At 55.1% G+C, this 19,532-nt stretch overlaps 2 protein-coding genes across 7 annotated transcripts in view; one reads left to right on the top strand and one right to left on the bottom strand.

The window, feature by feature from the left end:
• Positions 1 to 1,137, bottom strand: part of GRIK5 (glutamate ionotropic receptor kainate type subunit 5) — a 51,410-nt gene extending 50,273 nt beyond the window's left edge. For all 4 annotated transcript variants that reach the window (XM_081217208.1, XM_081217206.1, XM_081217207.1 and 1 more), the window contains exon 1: positions 1,010 to 1,137. The gene's annotated coding sequence lies outside the window, so the exon portion shown is untranslated. The remainder of the gene's footprint in view (positions 1 to 1,009) is intronic.
• Positions 455 to 13,139, top strand: ZNF574 (zinc finger protein 574). Of its 3 annotated transcripts, none has more exons than XM_081217212.1 (2): positions 455 to 741; positions 10,075 to 13,139. In XM_081217212.1, the coding sequence occupies exon 2, from the start codon at positions 10,095 to 10,097 to the stop codon at positions 12,789 to 12,791; it is 2,697 nt and encodes an 898-aa protein (XP_081073338.1). In that variant the 5' UTR covers positions 455 to 741; positions 10,075 to 10,094; the 3' UTR covers positions 12,792 to 13,139. The 3 variants fall into 3 exon arrangements, with proteins under 3 accessions (XP_081073338.1, XP_081073336.1, XP_081073337.1); XM_081217210.1 differs by having other exon boundaries at positions 739 to 819; XM_081217211.1 differs by lacking the exon at positions 455 to 741 and adding an exon at positions 7,645 to 7,799.
• The last annotated feature ends 6,393 nt before the right edge of the window (positions 13,140 to 19,532 follow it).

Below are 19,532 nucleotides of genomic sequence, written 5' to 3'. Positions count from 1 at the left end.
GGGCAAGTCCACACAGAGGTGCATCACTCAGAGCACCTTGGAAGGGGCGGTCATTCCCAGAGCCTGCAAGCCCCAAAGGGAGGGAAGGAATGGGAACCAAAGGCCTGGCAGGGGAATGGAGAAGTGGGAAGAGAGAATGGGGGTTGGGGGGAGATCACCATAGAAAAGACAAAGTGGACCATGGAGGGGGGCAGTTGCTAAGGAGTGAGGTATGGAGGAGACAGGATGAGGAGTGGATCCGGGGGAAGAAAGCAGAAAAGTAAGAGAAGGAAGACAGCCTCCGAGCCCAGAGTTAGAGAGGCAGACAGGGGAGGAGAGGCACAGGCAAAGCAAACAGGGGACAGAGGGCAGCGGAGAGAGGGCTAGACCAGGCATGGGATCCTCCCAAAAGAGAGAGAGGAGAGACGGGGGAGTTTTGAGAGACAGAGGGAGGAGAGGGAGACGGAGACAGAGATCAGCAGAGACACACCAAGAAAGGGCTGGGCTAGCAGTAAGGAGAAACAAGTTGGACAGAGCCAGAGCGAGGCCCAAGAGACACATGAAATGGAGATTCCAAAACGGAAGGACATTTCCAGGAGGTAGAGACCGGCTGGGATGGGACGCATGGCAGGCAGAGAGGATGAGCCTCAGAGGAAAGAAGAGAGACCGAAACAGAGTGTGAGCCGGTCACCGCGGGGCCGAGGCTGGAGCAAGCAGGGGCGGAGACCAGCCAGGAGTCCCGGAGAGGGAGTGAGACCGCAAGTAAGAGCCAGACAGCCCCTCAGGAGCCCAGCCGCTGGGGGCTGGGAGGCAAGATGAGCTGTGTACCCAGGAGAAGGGGTGAGGAAAGGCCAAGGGGAAAGAAGGCTGGGAGATGGAGGGCGCAGGGCAGGCCCCTGGTGGGGGAGGGTATCTGCCGTTCCGGGGAGCAGGGGAATGCGGCGGGGGGGGCCCCACCAGGCCGCAGTGAGTCCAGCCTTCCAGGACCCAGGCCCGGCCCCAGCCCAACCCCCATCCTGCAGACACTCACGGATCCTGGTGGGACGGAGGGCTGGGCTCCCTCGAGGCCCGAGGAACGACAAGGAGGAGATGCTCTGACGCTGGGCGGTGTGGCTGGGGCGGGGGGAGAGGGCAGTCCACAGGGCCCCCTCCCCCACCTCCGGCAGTGGCCCCCAACTAACCCAAAATGGGGGTGCTCCCGGGGCGCAGGGAGGAAGGACAGGTGGAAGAGGAGAGGGCCGCCGGGGAGGGGAAGAAGGGGAAAGGAGAAAATGGAGGAGGGAAGGGGAGAGAGGAGAGGGGGAAGGAGCAAATGGAGGGGAAGGAGGAAGGAAGGTGAAAACGCAAGGGAGGGGGCACAGGCAGAGCCGGGGGAGGGGGAAGCCGGCCCAGGCAAGGGCCCCCGCCCCCTCCCCTAGCCAGGCCGGCCTGGGGGGGCCACGGGGGGCGAGGACTGGGTGGAGACAAGGAAGCCGGCCATCGGGAGAAGTGGGGGAGGGGAGGGCTTGGTGGGGGGGAGGGGGCCACCCCTTCCCCCCTCCCCCCCTGGAGCCCTGGCCCTGCCCTGGAAGAGGCTAGGGCCTGGGGACCTCAAGCCCTCAGCCCCCGCGGGAAAGCATGCTGGGGGCAGGGAGAGGCGGAGGAGTGGAGGGGCTGGGGAGGACGGGGTGCTGGGAGACCCAAAGAGTGATGAGAGGGCCGGAGAGGTGGAGAGATAGGGAGGAGGGAGAGGAGGAGGGAGGGGAGGATGGAGAGAAGCAGGTGGAAGAGGGAGAAGGAGGAGGGGGTGTCCCGGGGGCACCCAGCGCAGGGCCTCAGCAGGAGGGCCTGGCCATGGACCCCTGGCTCCCTGTGAGGAGCAGCCCCCGGCTCCGGGTCCCCAGCTGGGCCTGCCTTCCTGCTGCTGGCTGCCACCAACGCTGCCGCCACCACCACCACCACCACTTCTCCTTCTCCCCTCCGAGGCCGCCGCCTGCCTGCCTGCCCGCCTGCCGCCCGCGCTGGGTCCTGGAGCGCAGGGGGGCGGGGGGGGGGAGAGATGAGGGAGGGAGGGAAGGAGGGAGGGAGAGATGGGGAGGAGGGCGGGCAGGAGGAAGGGAGGCAGGCAGGCAGAGAGAGAGAGAGAGAGAGAGAGAGAGAGAGAGAGAGAGAGAGATGGAGGGACGGGAGTCGGGAGAGGGGGAGCCCGTATTGGTCCGAACTGGGGGGCCCCCCGGTGAGGAGAATGCTGATGAGGGGAAGGCGCTGCATTGGACAGAGGGCCCACCCCCGGCCACCTCCTCCACCACACCATGCCACCGCCCTGCCCAGGCAGCCCTTGGGCACAGGAGTCTACAGAGACACAGCTGAGAGGCAGGGAGACCTGGGGAGAAGGCCATGGAGCTGGGAGAGAGGGCTACAGAGATGAAGAAAAATGCAGAGAAACAGCAAGACAGCCATCAAGAGCCACGGAGGTGGACCAATGTCCGCAAACCCCACAAGGACAGGGAAAAGCCCAGAGCAAAGAAAGGGCCATCTAGATCAGAGAGCAGACCACAGAGACAAGCTAAGGACCTCGGAGACAAGGGCAGCTCGTGGACTCAGAGAGCCCCCCATGAAGATGGGGACAGGGGGCAGCTCATGGACTCAGAGAGCCCCCAGAAAGATGGAGAGAGGCCCACAGGAACAGAAAGCACTCCTCAGGCATGGGGAGTGGTCCATGGTGACAGGAGAAGACCGTGGACAGGAGGAGAGGACCACAGAAATTGGAACAAGGACGCATATTACAGAGACAAGGAGGAGGGCCAAGAAAAGTGGGAGAGGGTCACGGAAATGGAGGGAGGCCCACAGACACCAGAAAACCCACAAAGGCAGAATGTGGACACAAAAGGCCCACTGAGGCAGGAGCAGCCGGCCCATGGAGAAAAGGGAGAAGCCCCCAGAAATAGAAATAGCCCCCATGGAGGTGAAGGGATGGGTGGTGAGTATGGGAATTCTCCATCATGCAGAAAGAAATCCTGGGGACCTGAGTGGGTGGGGAGAAGATTCACCCAAGCACAGAGGCAGTGGGAAAGGGCAGGGAGCTGGAGGGCAGAGCCAGCAGAAGTGGAAGACTCCCTCCCTCTTGGAGAGAGCTGAGCAGGGCAGGGGGATGGAAGAGAGAAGCAGAGATACAGATCTTGGAGTGGGGGTGGGTGGTGCACGGCTGGGTGGGGGGTGAAATTTGGGGGGAAGGAACATGACAGTTGGCGCTGAAGGCTGAGTCCATGACTCACCACCACCCCCAATGCTCGTGATGGGGAGGAGACACTGAGACACTCACGTGCAGCCCCCAGCACACGTGACCACATGCCTCGCGCGCATACACTCTGCACGTGGCAACTCTCACATCGGCCTGGCATGGGAGGCCCCCTGCATCCCCCACATGCTTCTGACACATACATCTGACCCTGAAGGCCCACCGGCTTTACATACACCTCCTCGCCCTACTTAAGGGGCCCCCAACACCCACCCTCAGCTCCAGCTCGCTCTGAAAGCGCAGACTGGCCCTGGCCTCTAGGCCTTTGCTTATGCAGGGACCCCAGCGTAGAATGCCTATCCTAGACTGAACCTGTCCCAGAAGTCCTAGTCCTGTGCCACCACCTCCAGAAAAACTGACGCAGGCCTCAGCTTACTCCTGTATCATCTGCAGTGAAGGGATCTAGTCAATCCAGATAAATTGGGAAATACAAGCAGAAGGTCGCAACAGAAAGGGGCCTGATAAATCAAGCCTGACCCTTCCATTTTCTTTCCTTTCTTTTTTTTTCTTTTGCGGTACGCGGGCCTCTCACTGTTGTGGCCTCTCCCGTTGCGGAGCACAGGCTCCGGACGCGCAGGCTCAGTGGCCACGGCTCACGGGCCCAGCCGCTCCGCAGCATGTGGGATCCTCCCTGACCGGGGCATGAACCCGTGTCCCCTGCATCGGCAGGCGGACTCTCAACCACTGCGCCACCAGGGAAGCCCTGACCCTTGCATTTTCAAGTGGGCAGGAGTGAGACTCTGCCCCAGGGCACGGAGCCTGTCAAAGGCTGAGTCTAGCTTCCAGGTTTTCTGGTTCCTGCCCCTGGCGATTTCATCCTGAGGGCAAATCCAGATGACTAGCTTTAGAGCTCACTGGTTACCACCAACTTCTTTCCTTTACTTCTTGCATTCATCCATTTAGCATGCCACTCTGGACGTCCCACCTGCCAGGCAGTAGAGCCTGGGAGCCAAGAGTATAAACCTTGGAGTCAACTCCTGGGTTACAGTCCTGGCTGTCTCTTCCTAATGATGGACAAGTTATTTAATTTCTCTGAGCCTCAGTTTCTTTGCAAAGTGAGAGCAATTGTTCCTCCCTCCCAGGGTTATTGAGAGGATTAAACTGGATGATGCATGGAAAGCACTGAGCATAATACTCAGCAAGTCATAACACACTCAAGACACATTAGCTATTATTACTAGGCTCCTTGAGAGCCTAATAAAAATAACTCTTACATAGATTAAAAACAAATTTTTTAATTAAAAAAATCTTACTGAAGTATAGTTGATTTACAACGTGTTAATTTCTGCTGTACAGCAAAGTGATTCAGTTATACATATATATTCTTTTTCATTATGGTTTATCACAGGATATTGAATATAGTTCCCTGTGCTATATAGTAGCACTTTGTTGTTTAATCCATCATACATATAATAGTTTTCATCTGCTAATCCCAAACTCTCGATCCTTCCCTCCCCCACCTCACCTCCTTGGCAACCACAGGTCTGTTGTCTATATCAGTGAGTCTGTTTGTTTCGTAGGTATCTTCATTTGTGTCATATTTTAGATTCCACATATAAGTGATATCATATGGTATTTGCCTTTCTCTTTCTGACTTACTTCACGTAGTATGATAATCTCAAGGTCCATCCGTGTTGCTGCAAATGGCATTCATTCATTCTTTATGGCTGAGTACTATTCCATTATATATATATATACCACATCTTCTTTATCCATTCATCTATCGATGGACACTTAGGCTGCTCCCATGTCTTGGCTACTGTACATAGTGTTGCTATGAACATAGGGGTGCGTGTATATTTCCAAATTATAGTTTTGTCTGGATATATGCCCAGGAGTGGGATTGCTGGATCATAAAGCAACTCTATTTTTAGTTTTTTGAGGAACCTCCATACTGTTTTCCATAGTGGCTGCACCAATTTACATTCCCACCAACAGTGTAGGAGGGTTCCCTTTTCTCCACACCCCCTCCAGCATTTAACTCTTACATAGCTTTTACTCTGTGCTTCACAACCACACAAGACAGGGGCTATTATCCTGCAAGTGAGGAAACTGAGGCACAGAGGAGTTGACTCGCCCAAGACTACAGCTAAGAAGTGGCAGGGCCAGGATACCAATCCAGGCAGCCTGGTTTAATTACATGGGTCTGGAGTTAGAGTTTAATCTAGTAGAAAGTTAGGACACCCAGTTAGAATCCAATCGAAGGACATAGCAAGAAGAGTGGCTGAAGAGTCAGACATAGGTCTGACTCAGTGTTTGGGGTCCCCTAGGAGCTTTTTGGCCTTAGGAAAGTAAATGACCAATTCCTCTAGACTCAGTTTACTCATCTGAGAAATGGGGGGGGGGGGTAGAACAAGTGAATCTCTTGCAGCTCCTGTCCTTGGGAAGTAGCACTGGAAACATAACAGTGCTGGGGCAACTTGCTCCCAAGGCTCTGAGGGCCAGAAGGGGACATTGAGTAGGAATGGCCAGAGCTCCTTGAACACATAGGTACTCCAGCTTCCCTGAGCTTTGGGGGCATCAGCCTGGAAGGAGGGCACCCTAGAAGAAAGGAGAATATAGTCCAGACATTACAGGGTCACTTTCTTCAGGTTCTCACCCTGGTTGTCCTTCAGGTCATCTACCCCCTACATTTCCTGTTTCTTCAAATGAAACTGCCTGAGCTGTCTGAGGACTGGGCACTGCCACACCCACTGGCTCAGCCCTGGGGTCGGGATTGGCCTGAGACCTTAGTGACACTTGAGTAAGGGAGGTGGGGCAGGGACTAGGTTTCCCAACAGGCAGGGATTCAGACCTCTGCCCTTGGCTAGAGGAAGCCTGTGGGTACCATGGCAGGGAGAGAAGGGGCCCTCGAGATCCCCATTGCAACTTCCTCTGTCCTGTCTGTCCTGGCTCTGAAAGCCTTGATAATAAAGGCGGGAGAGACACTGTCCTGGACTTGGTTTCCTTTGAGATTCTCTTGGACCAGGGCCTAGGTTGAGGGGAGCTTGGGGAAAAATGATGATCCATCTGAATACTTTCCACCAGTAGTTTACTGGCTAGCTCCTTCCTGTCATTCCTCAGTGACCTCAGAGAGAGGCCCTCCCTGCCACCCAAGTCCATTCCACACCCTCTGCCCACCTGCTGTATTTTCTTTACAACACTATCACTGGCTGCCTACATTTATTTTTGTACCTGATATTTTCTACCCTCACTAAAAGGTAAACTCCACGAGAGCACAGACTTTTCTTGTTCCTTCTCTATCCCTACAAAGATTAACTTTGACCTGGCATATCATAGCCGGTTATTAAATAATCACGAATAGAAAACAAAACAAAACAAATGAAACTGCCCCGTCCCTGATTATGTTTTCTCCTCCATTTCCCATTTCCTCCCTTATCCTTCAGGTTTTCCTTGTTCCCTGATTCCTTCTCTCCTTGCTTTTCCTCCGACATTTCTTCTCCCCCTCCCTCAAGAGGCCCTCGGTTTTTCTCCCCTTCCTTCTTGCTGCCTTTATTCCTCTTTTAATTAATTAATTAATTAATTTTTGGCTGTGTTGGTTTTGTTGTTGTTGCTGCCCCCGGGCCTTCTCTAGTTGCGGAGAGCGGGGGCTACTCTTCGTTGCGGTGCGCGGGCTTCTCATTGCAGTGGCTTCCCTTGTTGTAGAGCACAGGCTCTAGGCGCCCGAGCTTCAGCAGTTGTGGCTCACGGGCTCTAGAGCGCAGGCTCGGTAGTTGTGGCGCATGGGTTTAGTTGCTCGGCGACAATGTGGGGCCTTCCCCGTCCAGGGCTCGAACCTGTGTCCCCTGCATTGGCCGGCAGATTCTTAACCACTGCGCCACCAGGGAAGTCCCTACTCCTTTCTTTCTAATGAAGTGAGTCTGGAGCCTTGATTTCCCCTTTTTCTCTCCCTGCAATTGTTGCTAGAGTTTCCCGTCTCCCCTTCGCGCTGACTGTGCTTCACTCTTTCCTTTCTTTCCTCTGGGATTCCTGCGCCTCGAGTCCCCCGCCTTCGCCCTCCGAGTGTCGGGTGCCTCAATTTCCCCCACTTTACCCCTCGACCCCGAAGCGCCTCCCGACCGGCACCCCCAACATGGCGCCCGAAGCAGCGCTCCACCGTCTGACGTCACCGCGCTGTCCTCCCCTCTAGAGCCTTCAAACGGAATCGCTGAGGAGGTGGAGGAGGAACATCCTTCAGGGGGCGTAAGGGGGCGGGCACTATCAACCCGGGGGCCAGCCGTGAGAGAACATCGCTGGAGGATTGGTTGGGCGCTGCGGGGGATCCCAACGTCACATACTATTGGCCCAGGGCTCGGAGACGTGAGCGTCGATTGGCAGAACGGCAGGGGCCAGACAGGCGATGATTGGGTTCATTCGCCATCGGCGCGGCGGCCGACGAGGAAGGTGGGAGGGGCGTTCTTGAGGGTGATTGGGGGCGAGAACGAGGCTGCGGAGCAGGCGAGAGGGGACGGCGGGAGCTAGAGAGGGCGCAGAGCTAGGGTTGCCGCGCGAGGGGAGCTGCGGCCCGGGCCGGGGCCCGGGGGGTGCGAGACGGCTGAGGCGGGTAAGTGCGGGCGGGCGTGTGAAGGGCCGGCCGGGCTCCCCACCCTCCCCCCGCGGCCTCCACTCGTCACCTCGCCTGCGCACTGAGGGCCGGAGGGGGGCGCGCGCCGAGAGGTGAGGGCGGAGCGGCACCAAAGGCCCGCGGGGCGCGCGGGAAGCTGGGCGGGGGCCGGGCCGGGGCCGGGTCTGGGTGGCGGGTGGGAAAGGGGCCAGAGTCCTGGGAAGGGCGAGTGAGGAGGGAGGGGGCTTGGGCTGGGGGCTAGCAGGGACCTGGGTGGTAAGGGAGGCGTTAGAGCTGCCCCCGGGAGGGTCTCCAAGGCTCCTGGGAGTACGCGGCAAAGGGCTGGGCTCTGGGACAGTCCAGGACCGAAGGAAGGTGGACGGTTAGAGGGCAGTAGGGTGCCCAGGGAGGGGTTTAGGCCGTGAGAACAGAGGTGGTTAAGTTAACATAAAGAGAAAGTCTAGTTATTCCTGGAGAGTTAGGCCAATGAGAGGGGTCTTGGTTTGAAAAGATATCAGGAAATGGATGGGCCTAGAGGGGAGATTTAGAGCTGAGGGGGAGGGAGAGGTCCCGGTGTGAAGAATGGGGTTACATTAATGTGAAGAGTTAAACCACAGTGGGGGCGGGGCGCGTTGGGTACCCTTGGAATGGGTTGAGAGGGGTCTCTGTGCAAAGAAGGGTTATGTTATGTGAAACTGGCGTCTGGGTATCCCTAAAATAACTGGAGGAGAAGTGGTCTTTCTGAAAAGTACTAGGAATTAGGTCAAGGTGAAGAGTAGGAATTGGGGATCCCTGGAGGGGGTTAGGGTGGTGAGAGAGATCTGTGTGTTAAGGGGGGGAGGTCTGGGTAGCCGCAGGGTAGTAGGCTGGTCAGAGGGCCCTGGGTGTGAGGAAGAGGGGTCTGGCTATGTATCCGGGTTAGGGTGGTGGGGGGAGGGGTTTTGCCTAAGAGGGGATTTCAGGGTATTCTTAATGAGATTTGGACAGTGGGAGGGGTATGTGGGAAAGGAGTTTAAGCCATTATAAAGTGTAGTCTGTATATCCTTGGAATAGAGTATGTGTGGAATCTTTTTGTGGAAAAGAGGAATTTGGATATGAAGAGGGGGTCTGAGCATCCCTGGAATGGGTTAGGGTGGGGTTGGGTCTTTCTGCAAATAAGAGGGGCTTAGGTTGATACAAAGAATGGTGTCTGGATATCCCAAGAATGGGTTAGGGTGGGAGGGGTCTTTTTTGCAAAGAAGAATATGTGAAGAGAGGTTCTGGGAATCCCTGAATGGTCTAGGGTGGTTGTCTATAAAGAAGGAGGGTTGAAATCAGTGTGAAGAGGGGGTCTGGGCACCCCAGAGAGAATTGTAGATGAGGTCTCAGTGCACAGAAGAGGTAGGTGATTAATGTGAAGGGTGTCTGGGTGCCCTGGAAACATGAGTTAGGGTGGTGGGAAGGGTCTAAATGTGAAGAAAGGATTAGGCTTTTGTGAAGGTGGGTCTGGGCCTCCTGGATAGGCCCTTAGGGTTGTGGGAGAGGGCCTTGATGTGTAGTGGGAGTTAAATAATTAGAAGAGGGGGATCTGGGGATCACGGGGAAGTGGTTAAGGTTTGGAAAAGGTCTGCGTGTGGAGATGGGTCCGGCCAATGTGAGAAAAGTTTACTGATGTGAGGAACCTGGGCACCAAAGGGAGAAAGTTAGCGGGTGACGGGTTGTGTACAAAGGAGGAGGGTTGCACCGTGAGAGGGTGCCGAAAGTGGCAGCGCCCTGGGGCAGTTTGAGTGGTCGGGGGTGTAAAAAGAGAGAGAGAACCTGGGGGTGGAAGCAGAGGAGGAGTGAAGCTGTGAACGGTGGGTGGTTTGGGCCCGTGTGAGGACTCTCCCCGGCAGCTGGGGGTAGGGATGGGGTAGTGTGTTGGTAAGAAGAGTCAGTGGAAGGAAATCTGGAGAGGGTCCTGTGTGATGGGTTGGGGCTTTGGGCCAGCTGTGAAGCCGGAGAATGAGAGATTGGACAGGTGGCAAGGATCTGGCAGGTGGAGTTTAATGCTAGTTGATGCCGAGGTGAGATTTGGGCAGATTCACTGGGAGCGGACTGCGGGGAAGGTTTTGTGCTTGGTCTCTTGTGTGTTCAGGAGAGGAAGGATTGTTAGGGAGTGGAAATATGGAAGCAAGAAGTTAGATGGGGAAATTGATGTAGGATTTTGGTAGTGGGCTGATAAAGGGAAAGAACTTTGCCTGGGAAGGGCTGAGGAAGCCGTGGCTTAGATACAGTTTGTCCCCACTTCTCCCAGCCCAGGGTCTTGCCGCCGTCATGACTGAGGAGTCAGAGGAAACAGTCCTATACATTGAGCACCGCTATGTCTGCTCTGAGTGCAACCAGCTGTATGGATCCCTGGAGGAGGTGCTCATGCATCAGAACTCCCACGTGCCCCAGCAGCACTTTGAGCTGGTGGGTGTGGCCGACCCTGGAGTCACTGTGGCCACCGAGGCAGCTTCTGGCACGGGCCTCTATCAGACCCTAGTGCAGGAGAGCCAGTACCAGTGCCTGGAGTGTGGGCAGCTGCTGATGTCACCCAGCCAGCTCCTGGAACACCAGGAGCTGCACCTGAAGATGATGGCGCCCCAGGAGGCAGCACCAGCTGAGCCACCACCCAAGGCGCCCCCCCTGAGCGCCAGTACCATCCACTATGAGTGTGTGGATTGCAAGGCTCTCTTCGCCAGCCAGGAGCTCTGGCTGAACCACCGGCAGACGCACCTCAGGGCCACTCCCACCAAGCCTCCGGCTCCAGTTGTCCTGGGATCCCCAGTTGTCTTGGGGTCTCCCGTGGGCCAGGCCCGCGTGGCTGTGGAGCACTCATACCGCAAGGCGGAAGAAGGTGGGGAAGGGGCAGCTGTCCCCTCTGCCGCTGCCACCACCGAGGTGGTGACTGAGGTGGAGCTGCTCCTCTACAAGTGTTCTGAGTGCTCGCAGCTCTTCCAGCTGCCAGGCGACTTCCTGGAGCATCAGGCCACCCACTTCCCGGCTCCCACCCCAGAGTCTGAGGAGCCTGCCTTGCAGCAGGAGACTCTGACCCCATCACCTGCAGAGGTGCCTGTGTCTCAGCCTGACCCCCTGCCATCCTCTGACCACAGTTACGAGCTGCGCAACGGTGAAGCCATTGGACGCGATCGCCGGGGGCGCAGGGCACGGAGGAACAACAGTGGAGAGCCAGGCGGGGCAGCCACCCAGGAGCTCTTCTGCTCAGCCTGTGACCAGCTCTTTCTCTCACCTCACCAGCTGCAGCAGCACCTGCGGAGTCACCGGGAGGGTGTCTTTAAGTGCCCCCTGTGCAGTCGTGTCTTCCCCAGCCCTTCCAGTCTGGACCAGCACCTCGGAGACCATAGCAGCGAGTCTCATTTCCTGTGTGTGGACTGTGGCCTGGCCTTCGGCACAGAGGCCCTCCTCCTGGCCCACCGTCGAGCGCACACCCCAAATCCTCTGCATTCGTGTCCGTGTGGAAAGACCTTTGTCAACCTCACCAAGTTCCTTTATCACCGGCGTACCCATGGGGTTGGGGGTGTCCCTCTGCCCACAACACCAGTCCCACCGGAGGAGCCTGTCATTGGCTTCCCTGAGCCAGCCCCAGCAGAGACTGGAGAGCCAGAGGCCCCGGAGCCACCCGCTGCTGAGGAGAGCCCAGCAGGGCCCGCTGCTCCAGGCACCTACCGCTGCCTCCTGTGCAGCCGCGAATTTGGCAAGGCATTACAACTGACACGGCACCAGCGTTTTGTGCACCGGCTGGAACGGCGCCATAAGTGTAGCATCTGCGGCAAGATGTTCAAGAAGAAGTCTCATGTGCGTAACCACCTGCGCACACACACAGGTGAACGGCCCTTCCCCTGCCCGGACTGCTCCAAGCCCTTCAACTCGCCCGCCAACCTGGCCCGCCACCGGCTCACGCACACAGGGGAGCGGCCCTACCGGTGTGGGGACTGCGGCAAGGCTTTCACACAGAGCTCCACCCTGAGGCAGCACCGCCTGGTGCACGCCCAGCACTTCCCCTACCGCTGCCAGGAGTGCGGAGTGCGTTTTCACCGCCCCTACCGCCTGCTTATGCACCGCTACCACCACACGGGCGAGTACCCCTACAAGTGTCGCGAGTGCCCCCGCTCCTTCTTGCTGCGCCGGCTGCTGGAGGTTCACCAGCTTGTGGCCCATGCCGGGCGCCAGCCCCACCGCTGCTCGTCCTGTGGTGCTGCCTTCCCTTCCTCGCTGCGGCTGCATGAGCACCGCTGTGCAGCTGCCGCTGCCCAGGCCCCACGGCGCTTTGAGTGTGGCACCTGCGGCAAGAAAGTGGGCTCAGCTGCTCGGCTGCAGGCCCACGAGGCAGCCCACGCAGCTGCTGGGCCTGGGGAGGTGCTGGCTAAGGAGCCTCCGGCCCCTCGGGCCCCACGGGCTGCTCGCACACCAGTGGCCTCCCCAACGACCCTTGGAGGCATGGCCCCTGCGGCCCCTGCAGCCCCTGCGGCCCCTGCCCGACGCCGTGGCCTGGAGTGCAGCGAGTGCAAGAAGCTGTTCAGCACGGAAACGTCGCTGCAGGTACACCGGCGCATCCACACGGGCGAGCGGCCATACCCATGTCCAGACTGTGGCAAGGCCTTCCGTCAGAGTACCCACCTGAAGGACCACCGCCGCCTGCACACAGGTGAGCGGCCGTTCGCCTGTGAAGTGTGTGGTAAAGCCTTTGCCATCTCCATGCGCCTGGCAGAACATCGCCGCATTCACACGGGCGAGCGGCCCTACTCCTGCCCCGATTGTGGCAAGAGCTACCGCTCCTTCTCCAACCTATGGAAGCACCGCAAGACCCACCAGCAGCAGCATCAGGCAGCTGTGCGGCAGCAGCTGGCAGAGGCAGAGGCTGCCGTCGGCCTGGCTGTGATGGAGACTGCAGTGGAGGCTCTGCCCCTGGTGGAGGCCATTGAGATCTACCCTCTGGCTGAGGCTGAGGGGGTCCAGATCAGTGGCTGACCCTGCCTCATGTCCTCCTTCAGCACCACCGTGCCCTCTTGCTGAAGAACTTTCTCTACCATCCCCTTAAGTCTCTGTACATACTGTGCCCCTTTTCCACCCCTCTCAACTGCCATGTAAGTTCTGTAACTGGATTTATTCTCTCTTCTGAGGGGGGTGCTCTAGGGTCCTTGACGTGCATAAAGGTGCCCCCCCACCACACACACCTGTTGCCCCCAAGGTGAAATGGTCAATAAAGACTGAGTTGGACATTTATGTGCTTTTGTCTGGCCCGGCCGTGTGGGGTGGTGGAATTCGGGAGCTGTGAGCCCCAGGTTCTTGGGTCTGACTTTTCATGGCTGCATTCCCAGTGCTTAGAACAGGCCCTGGCAAGTAGTGGAGCTCAGTAAACGGAAACTAAAGAGGAGGACCTGAAGTCCATGGGCATGGCTTTCAGGGAGCAGGGACTTCACTGTGGTAGTAGATGGGGGCATCATGGTTCTCTTGCCACTAGAGGTCCCCACAGCCCCATAGAAAAGCCTGAAGCTGTTTCTGCTGGTGGCAGGAACATTAAGGAAAATTTTCAGGTTGTTCTCACTTCTCTCTGGCCTGATGTGAGCCGTCTCCTTCAAGGCCATCTGATTTTCTCACTATGCATCCCTGAAGGCAAACGCAGGTCTCGGAAAGGCATGATCTCCGGGGCAGTAGAGGAGGTGGCTTCTGGGACTAGATCCAGCTGTGGGATTGGAGAAGATTCTGAGTAACAGTCTCGGGGGGTAGGAAGCCTCACAAGGGGAGGTGCTCTGACACCCACTTGGAGTTGGCCTCCGGCTCAGCCCACGGATGTTGGCTGTGGGGAGAGGGGTGGTTGGGGTGGCTGACTGATGTTTGAATGCCCAGTTTGAAGTATTTTCCTACATTTTTGGGAATGATCTTCACACTGATCCCGTGAAGAGAACGTTTTGTAGGAAAGGAATCTGAAGTCAAAAGCGGTGCCCAAGGTCATTCAAACCAGATAGGGCAGTGTAGTTTGATTTGGTTTAATCACCTATACGCACCTATATACATTCCTCTACACTCTTCTGCCTTCTCCATACTTGGGGGAGGGCGATGGAGAGAGGAGATGGTGAGTGTGTGACTGGTGGAAATGCTCGGCTCCTGTGCTAGTCTTTAAGAGCCACACTCCAAGAAAAATACCCACCCCCCAGGGTTACTGTAGTCTTTTTAGAATTCTTATTGGAACCCTAGTAAATGAGAGGTAAAGGGAAGTTGTTTGCATTGACACGAGGGGAAAGGGAGGCCTGAGAGCCGCCCACTCTGCCTCTCCATTATTCTCAACTCCCTTCAGCAATCCTGTAGCCATCTGTGGGCACTGGAGCTTATGCTTCTCTTCATTTTTAAAAAGGCAAAGCACTCAGCCTTTTGATATCTCGACAGTTCCTAATGAAGTGGAGTACTTAATCTGTTAAGCAGTTGTTTTCGACCAGAGGGTGTTGATCGTGGGCACCATCTTTCAGTAACCTCATACCCTGCAGAGAGGACTCTAGCCATCTTAGCCCAGCAAGCCAGAGCCCCTTAATCCACAGGTAAAGATTCATTCTCAAACTGCCTCCTTTCAGGAAGAGCTGTAACATCCAGAAAGTCAAATAAATGCTTAGAACAATTGGAGGATTTATCTTTGCAAAACCAGATAAAAATCAGGCTGAATCAAGGGACAGGAATGGAGGAAAAATCCCTGAGGGTTCTGGTTGACCCCAAGATAAAGATGCTTTCAGCAGAGAAGCAGCTGGGTGACAGTGGAGGGGATCACCCTTCCTCTATTGTGGTTCCTTTTTAGAGCCTCTGATGAAAACTTTAGACTCCCACCCTGAGAAAAGTTTGCGTGTGCAAACATGTTTATGAACAAGTCATTGTTCACCGTCACCCTACTGAAACTTCCGTGGTCCTCAGCTGGACCACTCTCCTAAAAAAGATCGCACTAATCAAACCCTTCTTGGATGCTGGGCTTTGCGTTGGACAGGCAAAGGTTCTTGAACTTTAATGTGTGTGAGGCAATTTCCCCAGAGATTTGGATCCAGCAAGCATGTCTTGGTGAGACGTAGGAATCTGTGTTTTGAACACACCAATTCTGATGCAGGTGACTTGCAGACCCCACTAAAAAGAACCTTGCATTGCTTGGTTTTTGTTGGATATGGAAGCTGCTTAAGCAGAACTGTCAAGGGGACAGAACAGTGGTCCTCTAGGGACAATATGTTCTTGACGATACGAGGCCCAAGTATGACTGTACAGGGGAGACCATGTAGAGCAGTTGAGCACGTTTACGAGGCTACAGGTGGATGCCTAGTTCAGCTCCAGAGTGCTCTCAGCTGTGGCATCTGTGCTTGTCACAGGCTGGCCTCGGTGACAAAGACCTTTTGGGGCTGTATGGTTCTGACTGCACCCCCTACAGTCAGGGGGCTGGAACAAATGACCTTCCTCGGGGTACTATTCTGAACTTCCAGCCCAACATCCCACTGCCCCATCCCTACTGACCTGGCTTGAGAGTTGGAGAAGTACTTTCTTTTTTTTCTCTCTTGCCAAAACGGTGCAGTACTAATACCTTTTCTCTTTCGAAATGATCAAACCCTCTCCTACTCGTTCCCTTTCTCCTGTTCCCCTATCCCTCACTATTGAATTTGCAGAATCCCAGCACCTGTGTGCCAGGCATATGTTAGAGGATGGAACGGTGACAAGAAGACCCGACGGCAGTGAGAAAACACAGTTATTGACACCATTTCCGATTTTCAGCAGTGAGGTCCTGGGGATCAGCCCGTGGTCTGGCCTGTGACACGGTTGTTCCTGCCAAATGACTTAGTCAAGATGAGCACAAAAATTTGAGTGAATGAGAGACCTAATGTTCTGAAAAAGAAGTCAGGTGTGTATCTTGTACCACCAGACAACTTCAAAGTCAACTCTGCTTTTAAAGGGTCTTGTTAGTCCTCTGTGGATGGAAGTAGGGAACTACTCTCTCGTTTCCTGCCTTTCTCATAGTTCTCATTTAGTGAAGTCAGCACGCTGGAGATCTGTCCTAAGCACCTACATCATCTAATTCTTACAACCCCACAGGCTACATATTGTCTCTGTGGTACAGATATGGACACAGGCTCACATGTTGAAGGTCACATGTCTATAAAATGGCAGAACTGAGATTTAAATTCAGGAATTTGAATTCATTCTAAGTCTCAAGGCTTGTTTTTTCTTTTTCTTTTTTTTGGCTGCATTGGGTCTTTATTGCTGTGTGCAGGCTTTCTCTAGTTGCGGAGAGCAGGGGCTACTCTTCGTTGTGGTGCGCAGGCTTCTCATTGTGGTGGCTTCTCGTTGCAGAGCACGGGCTCTAGAGCACAGGCTCAGTAGTTGTGGCACACAGGCTCAGTAGTTGTGGCTCACGGGCTCTAGAGCGGAGGCTCAGTAGTTGTGGCGCATGGGCTTAGTTGCTCCGCGGCATGTGGGATCTACCCAGACCAGGGCTCGAACCTGTGTCCCCTGCACTGGCAGGCGGATTCTTAACCACTGCACCACCAGGGAAGCCCCGAGGCTTGTTTTTTTAATTGGTGAAAAAAAAATTGCTCAGGCCTTACTTCTGAACATTCCCTGAACAGAAATAAAGCCCTCCCCTCCACAGCACACATGCACCCACCCCATACCCTGATTTACCTGCCACCTTTCCCAAGACAGAGAGGAGACCAAGGGAGAAGAGGCTGTATTTCTCTCTGTACAGTTTTTAATTTTTTATTTTTTGATGTTGTTCAGATGAATGACACACTCAAGTTACAAAAATGGGGCCTTAAAAGAAGCACATTGTACAATGAACAAGCAGATTGGAGTTAAGAACACTGAAACGCTAACCCGCTACCACGAGAAGAGACAGGGAGGGGGTACAGGATGGGAAGGGAGGGGCTACCAACACAGGGGTCAAACAGAACTGAAAGGGGGGCTAACTTGTTGAGAATGGAGGAGAGGCAGGTCTCCTCCAGGGCCTACTCAATTTCCAGATGCCACTTCTTGGTCTCCCTTGCTCACTACTTGCCACCTCTTCCCATCCCCATTCCAACCTGGTCTTTCAAATGAGTAGGCGAGAGACACCCACCCCAAAAAGGGCCAAGCCAGTTGGATCTTTACAAGGTGGGATGGTCACCTTGCCCTAGTGCAGCCTTGGATTTGGGAGGAGGTGGTGGCAGCAGTGGGATAAGAAGCCAGAAAGGAGCTCGCAGAGAGGAACTGACCAAAGGTCAGGCCCCGGCTTTTCCCCAAAGACTCCTTGCCCCTTCCCCACCCTACCATGGTTCAAAGGACCTCTCTACAAGTTGTCGAGAGAGGACCCCAGTCACCCTGCAATTATATAAATAAATAAACACTGAGCCCCTGGGCTTGGGGGACAGGCTGGGGGAGGGGCAGCAGGGATAGAGGAAAGGGAAGAGGAGAGGAGGGTGAGGCAGAGGGGAGGGGTCACAGACATAGTAAATAGTTGTCTCCGTCCCAGCAACAATTCTCTCTGGATTTTTCTCTCCTTTTTGTGTTTGTTTAACAGGAGTTAACATCTCAAGGACAAATACTTAAAAATATACATTATTTTTTCTTTTTTTTGTTCACCTTTCTCATCGTTATCTTGCTTTGGAGACTGCTGAGGTCAAAGTTCAAACCGCACGAAGGAACTGCGGCTTGGAATTTTTGTGTATTTTTTTTAATTTTTATTTTTTAATTTTTTTCACTTTTTTTTCCAACATATAAAAAGGTAGCGGAGTTGTCTGTGGGTTTTTTTTTTTTTTTAATGGTTAAATCTTTGGTTTGTTTCTTTTTTCTCTTGGAGGCCTTTATCTCTCGCACTTGCCTTTCCCACTCAGAGGCCAGTGGGGGCCCGCGTGTCTCAGTCTTGCTCAGTCTGTCTCACTCTCGCTCTCACTCAGTTCCCCCTACCCTGGGCTAAAGGGAGAGAGAGGCACCCTGGGATTTGGGTAGGGGGGGAAATCTAGCCAGTTCAAGAGGTCCCCTACTACGTGGCTAGTCCCTTACCCCATCTTCCCAGGGTGCAGGGCTTGGAGACCCTCTCTTGGCCTTCCCCAGGGACGAGATGTGCGGGAAACTCACAGCCTTACTACCCCTTCTGATCTTAGCCCCAATCCATACAGAGGCTTGGGTTCCTCATCTCCACTGACCCCCACTTACCCTCCCCCAGCCCTCCCTCCCACTTCCACCCCCACCCTCCCAGAAGAGAGCAGAGAGAGGTGTTTTAGTTACTGGCATTTTTTTTTTTTTTTTGGCACAATTAAAAGGCCCACCATTAGGTAGACCCAGTCTCTGTCCCTCCCTCCAGTAGGAGGTCAGGGTTGGGAGGAGAAATTCAGAGGGCTCCCACTTTCTCCAACCCATTCATCATCCTTTCTAGCCCAGGCCCCTGGCCCCCCACCTCAGACATCTCACCTAGCCCAGAACCCAGCCTGGGGTCTCCTTCCCCAACCCCACGTAAAGTTCCCCAGCCCCCCAACTCTCTCGCTCGCACACAGACACACGGACACAGGCTCTGTACAGACCACAAAATAAAAACAATGAGATAGTTTTGTTTCCCGGAGTCGAGACGGGGTGGGGGACTGGAGTGAAAGGGGCAGAGGGGGTTGGGGGGCATGAATTCCCCCATCACCTTCCCAACCCTGGCTCCCTCAGGCCCCCGGCCCCTTGCCCTGGCTGGCCCCCAGCCAACAATATTTGGTTTCCATTTTTTAACATTAAAGTTCTATGAGGTATTTGGTGCCTTATCTCGAGTCCTCGGGGGAGGGGGGCCCAGGGGGGAGACCTGGGGCACACTTGCCCCTCCCTCCCTCCCACCCCCTTCCCAATATTTGGTTTCACAGCTGTAGTTAAAGCTTGGGATTTGGTTATTTTTCCCCCTCCCAGGAATTTTCTTTTTTTCTTGTTTTTCTTTTCCCAGTTATGGGGGTCGGACGGGGAGGGTCCCCACCACCCCGGCTGCACAGGGGTCCCTCCACCAATGTCAGGGCATCAGCCCCATCCCTGCCCCCTGCTTCCTCCTCTCCCCTCTGCCCCGCTCCTCCCACACTGGGGAGGAGGAAGGTCCCAGGTGGCAGGACTTGATGGAGAGGAAGCAGGATGAAGTGGGTGGTGGTGAGTCCTGGATTTTCTTTCCTTTTTTTTTTTTTTCTTTTTTCTTTTTTTTTTCTTTTTTTCTTTCTTTTTTTTTTTTTTTTTTCTTTTTTTCCTTTTTTTTGGTCTAGAATCATAGTTTTTGTTCGAGTCATCTCCACCATGCCTTCCATGCTGCCTGTCTTCTCAGAGGGGTTTTTGGTTGTAATTCCTTTCACTTGGCTCTGCTCAAATGTCCTTCCTATCTGTTCAGGAGCCCTTGGCCCCCTCTCCACCCTTGGGCTGGGGCCCAGGCCCTCTAGCCAGTCCCTTCTCTTCAGGAAATAAAAATGGACAAACTCAGAGGTAGGGTAAGGGCAGGGAGTCGGTTCAGCGGAGATGCTTACATTCTGGCGAGGATGGGTCGACGGCAGGCCAGGCCCCCATCGGTGCCAGGGTGGGCGGGGCAGCCACTCCACCACTGCCCAGACAAGGCACCCCGAGACCCCTGAAACAGCTGAGCCTCTGCTGCCTCCATGTCCCAGCCGAACAGTTTCATTTCCCGAGTGGGAGAAGGGAGACAAGAAAGAGAACGCCGAGGCCTCGGGGCCCTGGGTGGTGTCCGAGGCTCTGTCTGCCTCTCCTCGG

Source organism: Mesoplodon bidens, assembly GCF_964165515.1.
Source record: "Mesoplodon bidens genome assembly, chromosome: 18".
In the NCBI taxonomy this organism is placed as follows: domain Eukaryota; kingdom Metazoa; phylum Chordata; class Mammalia; order Artiodactyla; family Ziphiidae; genus Mesoplodon; species Mesoplodon bidens.
This window is presented reverse-complemented; position numbering and strand designations above follow the sequence as displayed.

Excerpts from the sequence above, each read along its gene's own strand:
- ZNF574 (XM_081217210.1), top strand. The coding sequence starts at position 795 with ATGAGCTGTGTACCCAGGAGAAGGG. Across the intron at positions 820-10,074 it reads CTGTGTACCCAGGAGAAGGG|CCCAGGGTCTTGCCGCCGTC; the intron begins GTGAGGAAAGGC and ends CACTTCTCCCAG.